Source organism: Haliotis rubra, unplaced genomic scaffold (assembly GCF_003918875.1).
Source record: "Haliotis rubra isolate DU_JTF1 unplaced genomic scaffold, ASM391887v1 Scf519, whole genome shotgun sequence".
NCBI classification, from domain to species: domain Eukaryota; kingdom Metazoa; phylum Mollusca; class Gastropoda; order Lepetellida; family Haliotidae; genus Haliotis; species Haliotis rubra.
The window spans coordinates 193,349-212,462 of NW_025767212.1; the positions used below are offsets into that span (position 1 = coordinate 193,349).

Consider the following 19,114-nt stretch of genomic DNA (forward strand, 5'->3'; position numbering starts at 1 on the left):
TCTTGTACACTTCAAACTGTGATGTGGTTTCAACACATCCAGCCTCGAACTGTGGACAGGCAGCTCAAACAGTGATAGAAACATAGTCTTGAATAGTGATGGAGAGAGACTGATCTTCAATCCATGATCTAGCCTCATACAGCTATGGACATCTAGCCATGAAAAGTTGTAGACAGTTAGTTTCAAACAGTGATGGAGAGAGACCGATCTTCAAACCATGATCTAGCCTCATACTGCTATGGACATCTAGCCATGAAAAGTTGTAGACAGTTAGTTTCAAACAGTGATGGAGAGAGACTGATCTTCAAACCATGATCTAGCCTCATACTGCTATGGACATCTAGCCATGAAAAGTTGTAGACAGTTAGTTTCAAACAGTGATGGAGAGAGACCGATCTTCAAACCATGACCTTGCCTCATACTCTTATGGACATCTAGCTATGAAAAGTTATGGACAGTTAGTCTCCAATAGTGAAGGAAACAAAGCCTAAAACAGATTTGAACACACAATCTCAAACAGTGATGGATACCAACCTTCAAACCGTGACGAAGATCTAACTTCATACTGTTATGGACACCAAGCCTCAAACAGTGATGGAGAGAGAGGGACACAAATGAAGAAGAAAACATAGCCTCAAACATGACCGCAAATTGTGATGGAGATTGATCTTCAAATCGTGATGGAGATTGATCTTCAAATCATGATGGAGATTGATCTTCAAATCGTGATGGAGATCCAACCTCCTACATTTATGGACATCTATCTTCAAACAAAGATGAAGACCTTGACTCAAACATTGATTAAGACCTGTTACATGCATGTTCAATTTTCCCAGTAACTATGGTACGGTCATTGATGAATCATATCCTCACAGATCACTTTCGCCAGTAAATGGTATTTGGTTATTTCTTTCCACATATAAAATAATCTCAAAAAGAAAAATACGTTTTGATTATACCTGTATATCTCAGGACCTGAGGTCATTCAACTATGCAATATCTCTTATATTCAACTATATTTGTATATGAAGATGATGATAGATCAATGAATTCATACATGAAATGTACATATATGAAACATGTTCAAGGTAAAATCTTGCTTGTGTTAACTTGTCAGGGTATTTCATTGATATGCTGTTACAATGCAAATAAAAATACACTTTAATTTACATTGTTAATTTCCATTTGTTAGATATGTTGGTAATAATTCAGTGCAAACAGCCTCAAGAAACAGATTCCAACCATTGTTGTAGTCGGGTGTAACACAGCCACTGGCTCCATGGCCCATCAGCAGCTTTCTGTGGCCACCATTACACTGACAGGTGTGATGGGAAATGAGTCCTACATGGCCTATATCACAGTTCTCCTGTGTCAGTATTGGACTTTATCACTGTCATGCTCACATCCTGTGAGTGAGTTGGGTTTTACGCCACTTTTAGCAATATTCCAGCAATGTCATGGCAGGGGAACACCAGAAATGGGTTTCACACATTGTACCCATGTGGGGGAATCGAACCGGGTCTTTGGCATGACAAGCAAACGCTTTAACCACTAGGCTACCCCACCACTCTCACATCCTGTGAATTGCATAGCAAACTCTTCAGCTTCTGGCTTACCTTTATGTCTGATAAGACTCCTTGTTGAGAATTTTGGAGGATACTGGAAAATTCCCTCAAACACAACAGTGGATGAAATACACAATGCCATTTAGAAAGTGGTCAAATGTAACATATGTTATATTTGGGATTACACTATCTTAGTAAAGTACAGATTCTAGTACTTTTGGGGGGTTGAGACCACTCCGGGATTCGAACCCACACCCTCAGAGTCAGGCACCTAATCGCCAGCACACAAAGTCAGACGCCCAGACCGCTCAGCCACCGCGGCTTCCAAAAAATTGGAAGTCAGACAACTGGTAGTCTAGACTGCGGACTTTGTGTACCCCTCTGATAAGTGTTAATTGGCACAGCTCCAACGGCCGCAAACTATGAATACACAATGCCATTTAGAAAGTGGTCAAATGTAACATATGTTATATTTTGGATTACACTTTCTTAGTAAGAACGTGTAATCCCAAATATAACATGTGTTACAACAGAGCATCTAGTCTAGGCTTGAGTTGAAACACTGTTCAAACTATCAACCACTGGTTTACCTGGTCCAGACTTGACCAAGTCCTGACTCCAGTCTATGGTGATACTGTGTGAGCATTACCAAATGCTGTGTAACTTTCACTGTTCACCCTGCTTTCCATATTTGTGTTCTCAAGACCTTGCATAGTATCCAAATATCTTACAATTACTTCTTCACACCTCATGGGGGTAGCCTTGTGGTTAAAGCAATTGCTTATCACGCCAAAGATCCGGGTTCAGTTCCAGCATGGTTACAGTATGTGATGCCCATATCTGGTGTCCCCCTGCCATGACATTGCTATAATATTGCCCAAAGTGACATAAAACCAAACTCACTCACTCACACCCATCACTCGCGAGCATGGGTGGCCACCACCATCAACTAATTTCCAGAGTTCTTGTCGGAATCCAAGTATGCCCTGATCATGTCCAAACACTTAATAGAAAGCCAGTGATATGGGATCTATCTGTGTCTGTTCAGAGTACATGAAGTACTGGATGATGGTGAGCCTCCAAGCCAGTACCAGAACATCAAACATATATTGCATTAGACTAGAGTGCAGTGAAACAGGGTTTAACACATTGTTGACCAGTCCTAGTGTTTTTTCTCCTTATTCAGTAAGGCAGAGTAAGAATAGGTACGATCATGTTTTGATTTGATGTGACCAAGGTTTGAACCTCCAACCCTTTGCACCCTAGGCAGAACCTTATCCACTACACCAGTCTGTTACATCATGGCATTGAAAAGATGATGAAGCAGGTAAACATTCTAAACTCCAAATGTAATCCATGATCTTTTTGTACAAGGGATCATGACTTTGGGAGTTCCTGAAATTTTAGTTCATACTGTCAGACTATAGTGCTCATGACCTCTACAATTAGCTTGATATCAGCAGAAATCCACATAAAGACAATTTCTTTTTTTTGGTTCATCAGTAACTTCAGTGTCACGTCTCCTTCCCTGAAAAAAACAACTTTGAAGATCCTGGTTAGAATCGGTCTTCAGCACCCCATGCTTGTCGCAAGACGCGACTAATGGGATCAGGTGGTCAGAGTTGCTGACTGGGTTGACACGTCATCATATCAATACTGCGTAGATCGATGCTCATGCTATTGATCATTGGATTGTCTGGTCCAGGCTTGATTATTTATAGACTGCTGCCACATAGTTGGACTATTGCTGAGTGCAGCGTTAAACAACAAACAACACACTCTGTCTCTGTCTCTGAAAAAGCTGTCACATTCAACCTTGAAAGAATCGGACATTCAGAAAACTAAAGCTGACAACTGATTTATGTTATCTCTCGTTTATTGTACAAAACTTCTACACTGTACACAACCAGACAATAATGAATATGGTCTACATACGTTCAAACATGTTGATGGTTGCTATGGCAGTGGTAATATGGTCAATGGGAATACATGTATATGACAATGAAGTTTCTGGGAAACATTAACACCTTTTCACTCTCTTTCAAATGAGCCAAATTAAGCCAATGAACTTTTCAATTTAAAACAATTTGACCAGCAAATTTGTTGCCATTAAAAACAATCTGTACAAGTTAACAATAAATAGTAGTTAACATTTGATTCATCTCAATTCATTGTTCTTTTTTTTTTTTTTTTTAACTTTATGGGAAGATTTACAATATAGCAATGGACATTTGAAATGAGACGAAAAAATCATAAAATCAATTTTTACATAAAAGAAATCACTATATAGTTTACAAATTACACTAAATTCTGTTAGCATAACAATAGCAACTTACAAATGAACAAATACTATCATGAAGACCAAACTGGTAACATAACCACACACAAATATGTCAACCTCATACAAAGTACTGTGGTTCTATTGCTGTACAATGGTACTTAATATAAACTTATTGATACTATACAATGTATTACTTGATGCGGACATCTTGACAGTGGTAATGTATATTATACATAGACATCCATCAAATAACTGATCCATTTCACATTTACAACTTTCTCAACTAAAATATAATTATTTGCTTGCATGTCTGAACACATTTTGTTAAGAAATGTACAGGAAATTTGATAAGGACTGTTCAGCTAATTGTATCATTAACTCAATGAAGCAATAACAAAATAATGTAGAAAAGGCAGAATATTTTCTTTTGTATTGTATTTCTTTCACAAAAATGTCCTCAAACTATGGAGTGACAAATCACTGATGTACTGACTGACTGAGTTTGGTTTTACGCCGCTTTTTGCAATATTCCAGCAACATCACGGCGGGGGACACCAGAAATGGGCTTCACACAATGTACCCATGTGGGGATTCGAACCCGGGTCTTCGGCGTGACGAGCCAACGCTTTAACCACTAGGCTACCCCACCGGCCAAATCACTGATGTAATAATATGGGGTGCTGATCCAACAGACAAGAACAAGGTCAATGTTTAAAGTCAGTAATCAATTGCGGTAACTGTTTACAACATTTAGAATCCTACCTGAGCTCTGTTTCACAAAGTGATTACAACCCTATGACTCTTATAAGTCAATGTTAAAGTATGGGAGTTTTGATAGCCTTAGCACGATGACTACTTGTGGATGGGGCCAAGAATGGAAACAAGTTTTGTAGTACATTTAACCATATCTCTTAATCTTTGACCACAAACTTTAATGTTTCATAATACTTGCTCCAGACTTCATCTGAAGAGAACCACTGAGGCTGTAGACTATAAAGTACATTCAAAGTAGCAATTCAAAAGAACACCATAAACAGGTAAAGTGCTCAATACATGCAAGAAAACACAGTGCTTGACTTTCTAGAAGATACTTTTCAGCTGTCTGGATTTCCCCTTGTGTAGTACTGACCCGAAATGATAGAAGTAAGTCTACACTGATGAAGTATGCAATGAGTACATGCAGTCTCTTTAATAGAAAAATAAACATCTCTCTATCTTAAGGGCAATTGTTTACAAAGGCAAGGCAAACTTTGTACACACATCTCTGAACAAAACATGTCCAGTTTTCTATGATTAAACTATGCTAATCAGAGGATCTTGGCTTTCAATAATTTCGGTAGATGACAAGTGCCACATCCTAAGTGTACACTGATCATTTGGCACTATTGTTTCATAAAACATTAATGGTATATGGAAGGCTAAAAATACTACTTTATTAAAATATTCTTATAAATTGTTACTTTTCTCCAGGTTTCAAATGGGCAACTATTCAGGACATATACTTCAGCCATTTGGCAATAACTAAATCACTATTGCTATATACAGTTTGAGAAGTAAATCTACCGTCCCGTTATGTGAAACACATAAAACAATTCCCAGACTTAAAACAGCCCTGCTTGTTAATAACTTAAGACATAAAAATCTATCAATATTTTCTCAATGGATACTCATACATCCTCTGTTTGCTGCCATTTTCATTCATAACATTTCCCTTTGGTTTCTTCAAAATTTCAGACTAACAAACAAGTTCCATACTAAAATGTGCAATAAGGAGAGTGTTTTCAAATGACGAGATGGTTTGTGGCCAGCAACTCAGTCATAAAGGGCTGCATTACAAAAAAAAAGAATGAACAACGAATGTAATACTTTCATATTCCACTAAAATTCATTTAGTAAACAATGAAACAGGTAGGGTGGATAGTCAGTCTTTTAGCTTACAAAATATGCAAAATTTGTATGAACAGGCAGGTCTGTTATAATTGTGTTTGAACTGAACCAGGGCGACGATCCAAAACGCAAAGTATCTGACATCTGTCTCTATAGTAAAAACATGTCCACTAAAATCTAGTGTTATAAACTAACAATGATATAAATAAAATGTTATATACAGTTTCTGTACATAGTGAAAGTAACTGCTGACTGACCGCCATGACGATCCCTGCTAAACAGCAGTTGTGAACTGTCCTGACTCTTACTGATATGTGAGTAAGATGATGTGAAACGAAGGGACGTGAAAACACTCCCATGACATAAATTATCAAACACTTTATCTATTTCAATGCTGATTATTAACTGCTAAAACAAATATCAGTGATCAAAATAATTTTCTGTTAAATAAATCCCTCTTAAAGTCTTCTGGAAGCTATTAAGTGGCCACAGTGTCATACTAATAATGTTTTTGGCAACAACACAAATAGTACATAGATGACAAATGATCAATGACAAATTGCACCATGGTAAAAAAAAAAAAAAAAAAAAAAAAGAAACAAGAAGAAGAAATTGGCAACACTGGACACAATGCCAAAGCTACTTTGAAGTGAATTGTTAACAAACTCAAATGTTGCAAGTCTATGAAAACAGACTACCTCACCATGAGTTGGCATTAAAAAGCCATGGCTAACATAATCTTATAGAAATAGTGAGTGAGTGAGTGAGTGGTATGGTTTTACACCGCTTTTAGTAATATTCCAGCAATATCATGCCAGGGGACACCAGAAATGGTCTTCACACATTGTACTCATGTGGGTAATCGACCCTGGATCTTCGGTGTGACCAGCGATTGCTTTTACCACTAGACTACCCCACCACCCCTCTGAACTGAGGACCCAATACAGATCTGTGATCAAACTGAAGAACACCGCTACACTATACCCGTAACATTCAAGCCAAAGATCACTAATTCTTCCTTCAGATATACCCAGAGATATCAGGATTTTCAGCTACCATGTGGTGTGTGATTATTGACAAGTTCTAGGTCAACAGCATTATAAATAAAACATCTGTTCTATAAATTTGTACTAGTAATGTACATTCAACGCTTCCGACCTAGTTCAAATAGTCATTGTTTAACCGACCCTTTACTGTCACATTAGGGGTTCCAATTTTTGTCCTGACTAAACTTGTCCTGACTAATTTTCCACTTGCCCAGATTTTATGAAATAATCATGATGATGTAATTATGAAAGAATAAATCAACATGGTATTTGATGTTAATGTTTACTGGACTATTTATTGAAAAGTGATCAATAGCAAAGAAAAATAACTCTCCTTTATTATCATTGCGAAATCCAACAGCTACATTTTGAGCAGATATGAAATTAAATCCAAGTTTATTTGCAGTTTGAAACCATGTGGAAGTGGAAATTATCAAGTAGTCCACGGACAAGTAAAATACCATTATTTGATTGCCCGAAATGAAAAGTGACTTGTCCCGGTGTCAGGCAATGCGATTTTTGAACCCCTGCACATGAATGAAAAACCGTCCCTGTGTGTTCAAAACTTAATGAAAATAAGTAAAATGTATAGTTCCTGAAAACTGCAGCAATGTTGTCATTACTGTAAGTAACATTCCTTGTCGGGATACCTTATTGTCACTTCATAAACATAAGCACACATGCTTAATAATAATCCGATTGTTTTTGTGATTCCGTTCCAAGTAGCATGGACTTCAAATGCACTTTATGAGATACTCTATGTGATGAATTCAGGAGACTTGTTTCTACTTTGGTCAGTGGGTGGAATGAATGAAACCAGAACTATATATAACCACTTCTAACTGCGTACATAACTAACTGCTGTGACACATAACCTTCCGATTTTCACTTAAGGGTGAATAAGACCCAAATACCCGGTGGTATATGCATTTGTAAATACATCTCTGTATTAAGTGGAGATATTCAGCTGAATTTGAATTACACACAGGCCAAAATAAAATAGTTCAAGAGGTATATTTTGATTGGAATATTTTGGAACTAACAAATGCTTAGTAAGAAAATTAACCCTTCAGTAATTCTTCAACTGACCAAGCAAAAAGTGTTCTAAAGATGATGTAATTTTTAAATAAAATTGATATTTTATACTAATCCTGACTCATGATCTTTGCTTATCTCCCTTTCCCTTTCGAATGGTAGTGGAACACTTGAATCCCTTGAAGTTCCCGAGGCGGATATATAAATACTCACCCACGAGTTACCTCCCTTGCCCTGTCCCGCGCAAACGTACCATGTGACGTGCCCATACTTGTCACTCTCTCCTTATTTCCGCCCATGAGTCATGAGTCAGGATAAGGAAAAATAACAAAATTTGTTTAAAACCTACCGTTAGTGCTTGGATGGCCAAATGAGGTCCTCGGGTTGGTCCATTAGCAAGGAATCACTACACTACCTCGAACTGAGGTCTGATACATTGTTGAAAAACAATACCAATTAAGGTCCAGAGTTAACTTTAAATACATCCTTACAAACCTATATCAGGTGACATCACCCTATCCCGATGCTAACCTCGACCAAGAGTCTGAGGAACCAAAACCACTTGAGCACACAGACCAAGACAATGACTTCCTCGCCGATGGAAACATCTATTGCTTTGTGTAGTGAATTTGAACCCTGACCAAACATTACAACACCTGGTGTCCAACAAAGGCCGGCTGTACGAAGGCTGTCAAACATTTGAGATCATGCAAAACTGGATGAAGGATAAAGAATTAAGTATAACATCCTCCAGTTTAAGTCAATGTCCACTGCCATCATTGGGCTGTGACTAATGTATTGAAGGCCTAAGTTACAGTACAGGGCCTTGTTTCAAAAAGCTCTCATAGAGCTACGACTGCCGTAAGTCAACAGTTATAGTATAGGAGGCACGAGGCTACGAGAAAAGTTACGAGATCTTAGGCTTATGAGAGCTTTGTGAAACGGGACCCAGAAGTTTAAATAATAACAGTACTTCAGTACTGACTTTATGAGAGAGTGTTGTAGATACTAAGGGGGATTCCTGGGGACCTCAAGTCCTCTGCAATAAGAAGTGACCACACCCTTAAACTTTATAATGAATATTAGGATTCTGAAAGGAACTGTTGACTAATCTATGATCTTAAACATGTCATGTCTTTTCTCAAAGAAAAAAAGATTCAGGTAGGAAGCATCCTAAAAGGTGAAAGAAAGGTCAAGGTTAATGCCAATGTTTGTCATAATCATAGCGTCCCTACATCCTACATGTGCATGCAACAGCAGTGTACTATCAGTCCCACATTTCATCATTAATATCAACAAGCTGCCTGTCTCCCCAAGAATCTTCAAGCTGTAGCCAAAATAGATTCCAGTAACTCTTAAAACCATACATCACAGCTGCCACATGTAAACCAAACCAGGAAATAATGCCAAAGGATTTCTTGCGTAAAAAGTACAAGTCCCTAATCTATGTTGAAGGTTGAGCTTTGGACCTGTCATTGTTCACTGACCACTTCTTTGGAACTAATGGGGTGATACGGTTACAAACTTAACCATCAATGGATAAATGGAAGCCATTTTTAATGGTTGCTAGGTATGTCATGAAACTTCTACAATCGTCGCACAAACGGCCTATCGATAGAGATGTATAATGTCCCTGATAAAATGAGTTAAAATTGAACTAATTAATGAATGAATGTAACAAATATTGTCGCCGTGAAAAATAATACAAAATATAGAAATAAGTATAACAGGACTAAGATCATGAAATAAAAGGGTTGACATAAAAGTAGAATTGGTTAGCAGAAAAAGAATGTACACTACGACACGTTTTAGCCAACTTCTTAATTAGTATCATAACAACATGAGTTGGCAAGACATAATGTAAGCATAAAACTCAGTTCATTAAATATATGTTACATTCATAGAAAACTAAAGTAATCTGCTACTTTACAAAGGTCACACAGAGGTATTCAGTAATGTCTAAAACAGATACTATCCTCATAAATGAGGACTCTCTGCAATGACTGTCTTCTTGTTGTTTTTTTGTAAGGCTGAAACTTGACGCATTAATTCACGGTTCCTGACCTGAAAAGCAAAGCAAAGGAGAGTTAGTAATTTATCTTTTGTAAAATCACGAAGAAAAGAACAATGCTCCTGGTTTAGAAGAGTGAGTGAGTGAGTGAGTGAGGATGGTTTTACACCGCTTTTAGCAATATTCCAGCAATATCATGGCAGGTGACACCAGAAATGGGCTTTACACATTGTACCCATGTGGGGAATCAACGAGAAAACGCTCTTACATTGAGTACATTCATGGCACTTTAGAAAATCTGTGAACAAAACCATCATTTAGCGATATATCAAGATATCTAAAGAAATCCTGTGATTTCCATTCACAGAAAGTATTAATACTTACCTGTAAAGTATCTATTGTGTCAGAACTTTGTTTTTGTAGAGTATTCAGTTTTGTTCTTGAATCTTTTTCAAATTCCCATTTTTCTGCTTTAAGTTCATTAATCTGGAAGAAAAGGCAAACAGTTAGAAACCCACTGGACCATATGTTGAAGCAACAAACAACATATGACATCACGAATAGACAACATAAAAAATTCAAAAGAAACAGTGGGCACACTTTCAGATCAATTTCACAAAGTTCAGGTATCTATATTTACTACTTTTTATTTTCTGGTCACATACAAGATGCCTGAAATGACTGGTGTCTGCATAATCACCCAATGTAGGCTGTCGACATAATTGAAAACATTGGGTGCAATGTTTTATGAGATATCGCGTTTAAATAAGTTTGAAAAGTGGTCAGACTCCTGACTCAAAGTGCCGTGGTGACCTTGAAAATAAGGTCAAGGTCACCCAAATAAACTGGTGTCTGCGTAATCCCCCAATGTAGGCTGTCACCAAATTTGAAGACATTGGATACAACAGTTCATGAGATATCGCGTTAACAAGAGTTTGAAAAGTGGTCAAAGTGTCGTGGTCACCTTGAAAATACGGTCAAGGTCACAAACGATTTTGGAACTGCTGTAATAGAGTTTGAAATACTTGATGATGGAACATATCTAGGACGTTGTCAGGGCCGGAAAACGTGTTTAATTCTTAGAAAACTCCCTTCACTTTCTGAAAAGTCATGACTGAATATTTCTTGAAGAATCTGGGAAGTTTATGTTACACTGGAACTAAATCATTTTACACTGGATGTGAAATTTGCAAATGTAATTTGTGCAGATTCTAAATACAGTGGAAACCGCCTAAGTAAAGACCGCTTAACTAAACAGACCTGATAAGTAAACACTTTTCTTTGGTCCCGGCAACTTTCTTCATTAATTAACACTATTAGAGTCTGGTTAACTAAACTCGGATAAGTAAACAATACCGCTTAACTAAACGTCTTCTCACGGTCCCTGGAAGTAAATTACTTAACAAAAGAGACTGGATAACTAAATTAGCGATCACCACATAATCCGACATGAGGGGCAGTCGTGTCAGTCTCCAGTCAAACAAACATCCTGTTTACAGCTCGCTGGCGTCAAGCAGTTGACAATACACTGACAACTGGAGGCCATCCCTGATAAGTTGTTCATTGTTACATATGCATACATATACATGCATATGGTTGTCATTTGCAGGTTTTTATAAGTTTGGATAAGTAAAATACCTGATAAGTAAACAATTTTTGGCGAGTCCCTTGACATTTTACTTATCAGGTTTCCACTGTAAAACAAAAACAACAGAGAACCAAATGTTTTTTTATTTATACTTATCTGCAACTACAACCTGAATAGGAAAATCTAAAAAATGATGCTAACCAATTGTTTTCGATGATTGGTCGTTGGTATTGAACCAATCATCAATTGTGAGATTTCAACCGATTCCTAACACTAGTTAACAAGAGTTTGAAAAGTGATCAAAGTGTTGTGGTGACCTTGAAAATAAGGTCTAGGTCACCCAAATCAACTGGTGTCTGCGTAATCCCCTAATGTAGGCTGTCACCAAATTTGAAGGCATTGGGTACAACAGTTCATCAGATATGGCATTAACAAGAGTTTGAAAAGTGATCAGTCGTGGTCACCTTGAAAATAAGGTCAAGGCTACCCAAATAAACTGGTGTCTGCGTAATCCCCCAATGTAGGCCGTCACCAAATTTGAAGACATTGGGCACAACAGTCCATGAGACATTGCGTTAACAAGAATCGGGACGTACGTACATACGTACGTACGGACGCTGAATACCTAGTCCCCCATTCCGCGTTGCGGCGAAGGACAACAACTAAAGGCACATGTATCCATCTTTGATGAAAGTACAAAGTTATACATGTATTACTGACAAACCAGGGATCTCAAGAGTTAAATCTCTCCGGCAAAAGAACTGAAACAAACTGGTGGTACAGCAACTTTCAAACTATCAAATCCTAGACCTACAGTTAAAAGTGAGTTAAGTTTTATGTCGCTTTTAGCAATATTCCAGCAATATTACAGCAGACACCAGAAATGGGCTTCACACATTGTACCTATGTGGGGAATCGAAACTTAGGTCCTCATCATAATGAATGAACACTCTAACCAATAGGCTACTCCACTGCCCACCCCCTACAGTTAGGACTACTGGCCATGAAAATATTAGAATGAAAACACATGTTACCTTTTTATCCTTCTCTTTGAGCTGTTGGTCTTTGCCTTGCAGCTGCTTCTTAAGAGATTCCAGCTGTTCTCGAAGCTGTGTAATGGCAATCATCTGATCTGAGGACCCGATGTCCATAGTAGCTGCTGTGTCTGTTATACTGCTGCTGGTACTGCAACAACAAGCCGTCAAGATTCGTTTTAGAATTGGTATTAAGCAACCCATGCTTGTCATAAGAGGCAGGCTTGCTGACTTGGTTGATGCATGTCATATTTCAGTTGAGTAGATTGATGCTCATGCTGTTGATCACTGGATTGTCTGGTCCAGACTTTATTTACAGACCACCATCATATAGCAGAAATACTGCTGAGAGTGGTGCTAAACAGAACTAAAAACTGCAACATCTCACAATGTAGTGTCTACATGCTCGGATTTGTTTGTTAGCATTGCAGTCAGCAAAATTCCAGCTACATCACTGCAACATGTATATAATCTTACCTAAGACAGGTAAATCAGAGTCTGATAGCATGATTAATGCCCATAGCTGATGCCAACCGAACAACCAAACAATGTCTCAACCCATTGGATCTCTGATCTCTTTAACAAGGAGTTCCTGGATATCCAGTCGTGCCAAGAACTTCTCAGTCATCAAGCTCAAACTTGGCTATTCATCTCATTTTCTTCCTATTTTGATCTTGTCAGTGTACTATTACTAGTTGACTATTACTTGACTGAACAGAACTAGACCTGTAATTGGCCCAGAGAATACATCTAGTATGAAGTACATAATATATATAGCATACAGTGTCTCCTTGGACAAGTGACTTTGTATGATTCAGTTCCACCTGGTGGTTCCATATAACCTTTCATCAAAAGCATGTGTCTCCGGATCAGTTACTTGAGACAACACTGTTGCAACAGTAGGGAGGGAGATACTGTTTTGGACTACTATTTGTCAAAGTAGCATACTGTATTGAAGGTATTTACAGCTTTCTGTGCTGTCCTGTACACCTACCTTTTAGGAGTAGATACGCCATTTGAGGAATTCTTTTCTGTTCTTGCTTTCTTGTTTGGACTAGTGGGAGATGAAGCGTCTTCTGACCTTGAAATGCAAAGTACACAAAATAAGTGTCACCTCATTATGTTCATGTGAAAGAACTGAAGACCTCCAAAACGTTAGGCCCAAATCACCTCCCCTTACAGCTCCAAACGTCATTTGGGCAAACTATTACGATATGGATATTAAAAAAAAAAATCACAAAAATATTTGAAAATAGAATTACAAGTAAACAGTATAACACTGACAAAAGCTTTTGACATTATAAACACTCAACAAGAGACAGACATACAATTACAAGAATTCTTCACGTTTGTACTGTAACAATCTGAGTACAATTTAGTTCATGAAAATCATTATGACCACCTCCCAGTCTTGACTCAGATTCCATTCCAATTACACGACATCATGGTTGACACCAAGAATGGGTGTCACACATTGTACCCATGTCTTTGGTTTGACATGATATTAACTTTAACCAATATGCTATTCCATCTCTGTTAGCCCTTCAAAAACAACTCACTTATGTTTTGAGTGATGTGATTTTGACTTGCTGCTCTTGCTGTGTGACTTGTCTCGTTTGTCGTGATGTCGAGCATGTTTGTGCCTGTCCTTCTTCTCACTGCTCCGACTACGGCTCTCTTCCTTACTGTTGCTATGGTGGTTGTTGCTTCCACCGCCCCCACCACTACCACTAGAACCTGTCTTTGTGGGGGTCTTATCTAGATCAATGCCACTCAGTTTAAACAAACGGTTAATGCTCCAATGTTTCTCAAGTCGAGATTCTGCTTCATTCAGTCGACTCTCGCTCTGACTGACTTTACTCTCCAGCTTGGCCAGTAAATTGTCTGGCTGACTGTCAGTACTGGCTCGATTTGCTCCACTGGCAATTTTCTGGGCATCATGCTCTCGATGCCTTTTGGCTTTGGCTAATACACGTTTATATGCCAAAGTACATAACCAGCAGAGGAGCTTGCCATCAACCTGTAAAATTACAACCAGTAAGAAAAATGTGTATTTATTCGACCATCTGATGAATTGGAACATGCATCATGTATATGGTGAAACATTTACCAAAGTTTGGAGAACTCCCACGAATACAACAAAATTTAATAAAATCAAGTGAGTGAGTATGGTCTTGTGCCGCTTTTAGCAATATTCCAGCAATATCATGGCGGGGGACACCAGAAATGGGCTCACACTTTGTACCCATGTGGGGAATCGAACCCAGGTCTTCGGTGTGACAAACCAACACTTTAACCACTAGGCTACCCCACCGCCCCTGCCAAAAATGAAGCTAACTGACATCGGCCCTAAATAGATGCTGCAAAAGGATATCAGTTTCATGCCACAGAATTGGTCATTCCAGAATCATGTCCTGTTACAGCACTGGCCCAATATAAAACGTAAATATATTATCATCATTATTATTATCATTGATGTTGTTATGATGATGCTGGTAGTAGACAAATTCAGCCTACAAGCAGTTATTCTGTCGTTATTTTAATTGGGTTTCATAATGATCCCCATCATCAGGGTACAATGACACCAAATCTTGTTACATAGCCCTTCTGTCCTTAGCCATGAACATGGGGCACTTAGGATCTCCGCTGATAAAACTAATTCAAACACACATCATTATCAAGAGTAAATCACATAATGGTCCATCGCAAACTGTGATAGTAGTACCTTTCTGCGACTGTCATCATTTCTGTCGAAAGCACATTTCTGTTTGCACTGTTCACAGGTGGAAGGAGGCCCCCACTTCTTCTCAGAGTTAGTGCACCGCTGGCACTTGTTACCTATAAAGGCTGCTATCACACTGCAGTATTCACAAGCTGTAGGCTGGAAACAGAATCAGTATTTTCTTCTGTATATTTGAATACACAAGAAGTATCAGAATCTGTACTTAACTGAGAAACTGTAATCCCTAATCTACATTTCCATATATTTACCTCCAAAGTCACACATTTTCAAACATTAATAAGTCAATATTTACAGTTTCTTATGGTCACAAAAGGCTGCCAAATCATGAAATGTTTCTTGGGTGTGTTTGTTTTCAAGGATGTTGCTTGCATTTATCAAAAACAAAAGGAGCATGGGGTACTGTTATTCTCAACTGAAATCTATGTCACCCTCTTGAGCTTTGGTAGTGACTAAAAGAAATAAACTAATCGTCGTCACCTTGGCATCGATTCTTTTCTGCTAAACCAGATTAATGATATACGTGTTCATGAATGAAGCACTTTCTAATTAGAAAAAAACAGAGAATGCCTGAAATTGATGTGCCAATTCCCAAGAATCATTTCTCCTATTTTAGCCTGTACAGTTATTTAAGATAAACAGATTCCTTGAATGTTCCAACTGCTTGGTTTATCTCCAATGCAACATAGTACAAGGTGTAATGTGACATACCTTCCCATATACTTTAACATTGTAGGCACATTTCTTACAGATAGAGTGGGTGCTGCCTTTACTGAAAAATGAAAAAGGATACATTCAGACAAGAAATGGGTATTATATCATCATGGATAAATTTGTTTCCAAACATTAATGATTGCAATCAATGTCTTCAGCATCAACTGATAAATCAGAGATAAAAATTTATCATGTTAATACTTACTTGACTTGTTGGAATTCTGCTCGACAATATGTGCACTTGACAATAGGATAATTATTTCGACAGTCCTGAAACAAAATTTTATATTATTACCAATTGTTAAGACATGACGAAGGTGTATGAATATGATGATTTCGGACTCAAGACAAAATGCATCTACCATGGCAACCATTATTTACCAAGTAGTTTTCAAGATTGGATGCTAATTCTTACCATGACAATACACACTTCAGTTTGCCTTACTAATGACTGAAAAATAGTATTCTTCACTCTTGATGTGACAGATCAGTCATGGATTGCCCCATTTTCAACTGTGTATTGTATTGTTATCATTACATCACCATTCAACAATCAGAATTTTGTTTCCACTGTGACTTCACCATTTCCATCTCTGTTATCACTAACTTTGCTCAGCATTTCTTTCATTCATGAGCTTGAAATACAAAATAATCAAATTCCTCTTCTGAACTCAAATTTGGCATAGTTTCTGTTTAGTTCTACATAAATAAATACATTTAATCCATCAGATGACTGACAAAAAATAATTTTATCCTGGAAAAGATTTTTTTGTGAGTATTATTGTGATTTCCACATACTGCATGATGTTGCACCTGTAATATCGCTACTAGTTTCAATTGTGAGTGAGTGAGTTCAGTTTTACGCCGCACTCAGCAACATTCCAGCTATATGGCGGCGGGCTGTAAATAATCGAGTCTGGACCAGACAATCCAGTGATCAACAGCATGAGCATCGATCTGCGCAACTGGGAACCGATGACATGTGTCAACCAAGTCAGTGAGCCTGACCACCCGATCCCGTTTGTCGCCTCGTACTCATCATACATATCAAGGAGCTCATATCAATAACATGTTTCTGGTAGGAGCAATAAACTTTCTGCAGGCCTGGTATTTCAAAAGGTTTTTCTATGAATTAAGAATTAGCATCCAATCTTGAAAACTACTTGAGTTTACAAAATTATTTAGACTCAGGAATTTATATTTAGCATGCCTCCAGGGATTGGGATAGAGAACTTTGACAATGGCCATTTTCAGGACTATTAGCCATTTTCTGAATTTAGAATGGGCCACTGCCCTTGTATCAATAGTCAATTTCAATATTTTAATGGGCCATTTTTTATTCTAATGTGCAAAATGGCCCATGGCCCATGGCCCCTGCCTTTCCCAATCCCTGTGCCTCTTCAATCCTGCTTTTCGAATGGGATTGCCTAATCACTTCGCACTTGAATTCTTCAATGAAAACAGTGACGAACATATTGTATGGTTTCTCTGGGTTTGAACCTCAGGCACTTTTCATCGAATTATATTTAGATAATATGATATTTTATTCATAAAAGTATTTTCAGATTTATTGTCATTAAAGGGTATAAATATTGTCAGGATTATTACAACATAATATCAGCTTAATATCAGTTTAAACACAGACAATATAAAACATCGGATTAGTGATGTGATTACATGCAAAGATAATGTAGATTTTAGGAATGATTATTCCTTTGAGATGTTTTTAAAAATCGCCTCATGATGTAAATGTACATTTAACATTGTTTGTGTTGTTTGACAAGTGGAAGAGTGTTTTACTTTGAGGAATAGGGGGGATCACTCACTTTGCATAACTGTTCGCCTTGAGATAACTCTTCAAATGGGTGTCTACTATGACATTTCGTACAGGAAAACAATGCAGCCATTCTAAAATTTCAAAACAATTTGGTTAAAATGAATTTTGAGGCCACAAAATCTTCACGGCCTCAAACGGAAGTGGAAAATTTCCGCTGCCATCTGTCTGCGCATGTCTAACCGAGTTTGCTTTTCATGGGACATTTTCTTTATTTTAGCTAATACACTAAAATTTGGTTTCTAAGCGCATGCAATGATGCTTTCTTTGTACATTGTAATTATTTTGTGATGTTAAAGGATTATTATTGCTGTATATTCACAATAATAAAGCGATTGATTGGCATTTTAACCAATGAAAACCAGCATCACAATCAATTTCGCTTCCAGCCAATCATATGAACGTTTACATTTTAAGCGGTAATACCGTCGCCCGGATGCTGTCAGCTTGGTGTTTACATGATTTTTCTGTGCATGGTTCTTCACAAGTTCACCATTTGGTGTGATAACGTTCCACAATGGATGATTCTAATTCCAAAGTAAGTTAGATATCACACTGTTCATTCCATGTACGACATTAGAGTCAAACGTGGTCATGTTAGATGACAGATCGCAACGAATTTACATTTTATTGGCACCACCGAATCACAGGTCTGATCATGCAAACTATAATATGTTGCTGTAACCATCTGGTTTCAGTTTAATTAACCGCTACTGATTGTGATTTTCAACTTCCACCAATGAACCATACACTTGACACTCACAATTCATGTTATTGTCAAACGTTTTACCATCGGTTTGTTACAGTCTGATTATGGTTCAGTTATCTGGTTAAGGTGGGTTTATATAGGTTTAAAAAAAAAGTACAAGGAAATTAGTGTCAATGTCGCTCTATTATTTGACTTTGACACTTAATCATACACAGGTAGCAGCAAGGTTGCAGTTCACTTGGTCAACTATATGGCGTTAATTCGCTCTGACTCACGCTTCAGTGAGTTTGTCTGCCCCTTTGATCCTAAGGGTTACAAAGTTCTGCCAGTTTTAACTCTATCCCTACCCTAGTATCCCCTTCCATAAACACTGTAACATTCCACCTTGATTGACACTAGTTTCCAATCTTACACCCTTCAGTAATGTAGGCTTTTGTATGCCTTTCCAGTCGTATATGTCAAATCTTTGAATGAATTATTCCTTTGAAATAAAAAACGTATCAGTATACATTAGAAGACTTTATTGTGTAAAATCTACACACAGAAATGTGCTAACCCCAAGATAAATTAGTGTGATGAAATCTATGGTCTGATGACTCATTGCAAACCATTGCTCCAGTAAAACATCTTTATAAAATGTTTATATTTCTTCACCTTGATATTGGCACTG

At 37.7% G+C, this 19,114-nt stretch overlaps 2 protein-coding genes across 2 annotated transcripts in view; one reads left to right on the top strand and one right to left on the bottom strand.

Moving 5' to 3' along the window:
• Positions 1-9,411: 9,411 nt before the first annotated feature.
• Positions 9,412-17,886, bottom strand: LOC124292480 (protein FAM76B-like). The gene is made up of 9 exons (XM_046729567.1): positions 17,728-17,886; positions 16,107-16,171; positions 15,899-15,959; positions 15,173-15,328; positions 14,007-14,467; positions 13,442-13,528; positions 12,448-12,598; positions 10,210-10,311; positions 9,412-9,878 (listed from the first exon to the last, which is right to left on the bottom strand). The coding sequence occupies exons 1-9, from the start codon at positions 17,806-17,808 to the stop codon at positions 9,792-9,794; spliced, it is 1,251 nt and encodes a 416-aa protein (XP_046585523.1). The 5' UTR covers positions 17,809-17,886; the 3' UTR covers positions 9,412-9,791.
• A 286-nt stretch (positions 17,887-18,172) lies between these two features.
• LOC124292487 (centrosomal protein of 57 kDa-like) overlaps positions 18,173-19,114 on the top strand; it is a 29,373-nt gene continuing 28,431 nt past the window's right edge. The window contains exon 1 of the mRNA XM_046729578.1: positions 18,173-18,273. Coding sequence (XP_046585534.1) covers positions 18,253-18,273 — 21 coding nt within the window. The 5' untranslated portion in view covers positions 18,173-18,252. The remainder of the gene's footprint in view (positions 18,274-19,114) is intronic.

Excerpts from the sequence above, each read along its gene's own strand:
- LOC124292480 (XM_046729567.1), bottom strand. The coding sequence starts at position 17,808 with ATGGCTGCATTGTTTTCCTGTACGAAATGTCATAGTAGACACCCATTT. Across the intron at positions 15,960-16,106 it reads GCAGAATTCCAACAAGTCAA|TAAAGGCAGCACCCACTCTA; the intron begins GTAAGTATTAAC and ends TTCATTTTTCAG. Across the intron at positions 10,312-12,447 it reads TCAAAGAGAAGGATAAAAAG|ATTAATGAACTTAAAGCAGA; the intron begins GTAACATGTGTT and ends CTTTTCTTCCAG.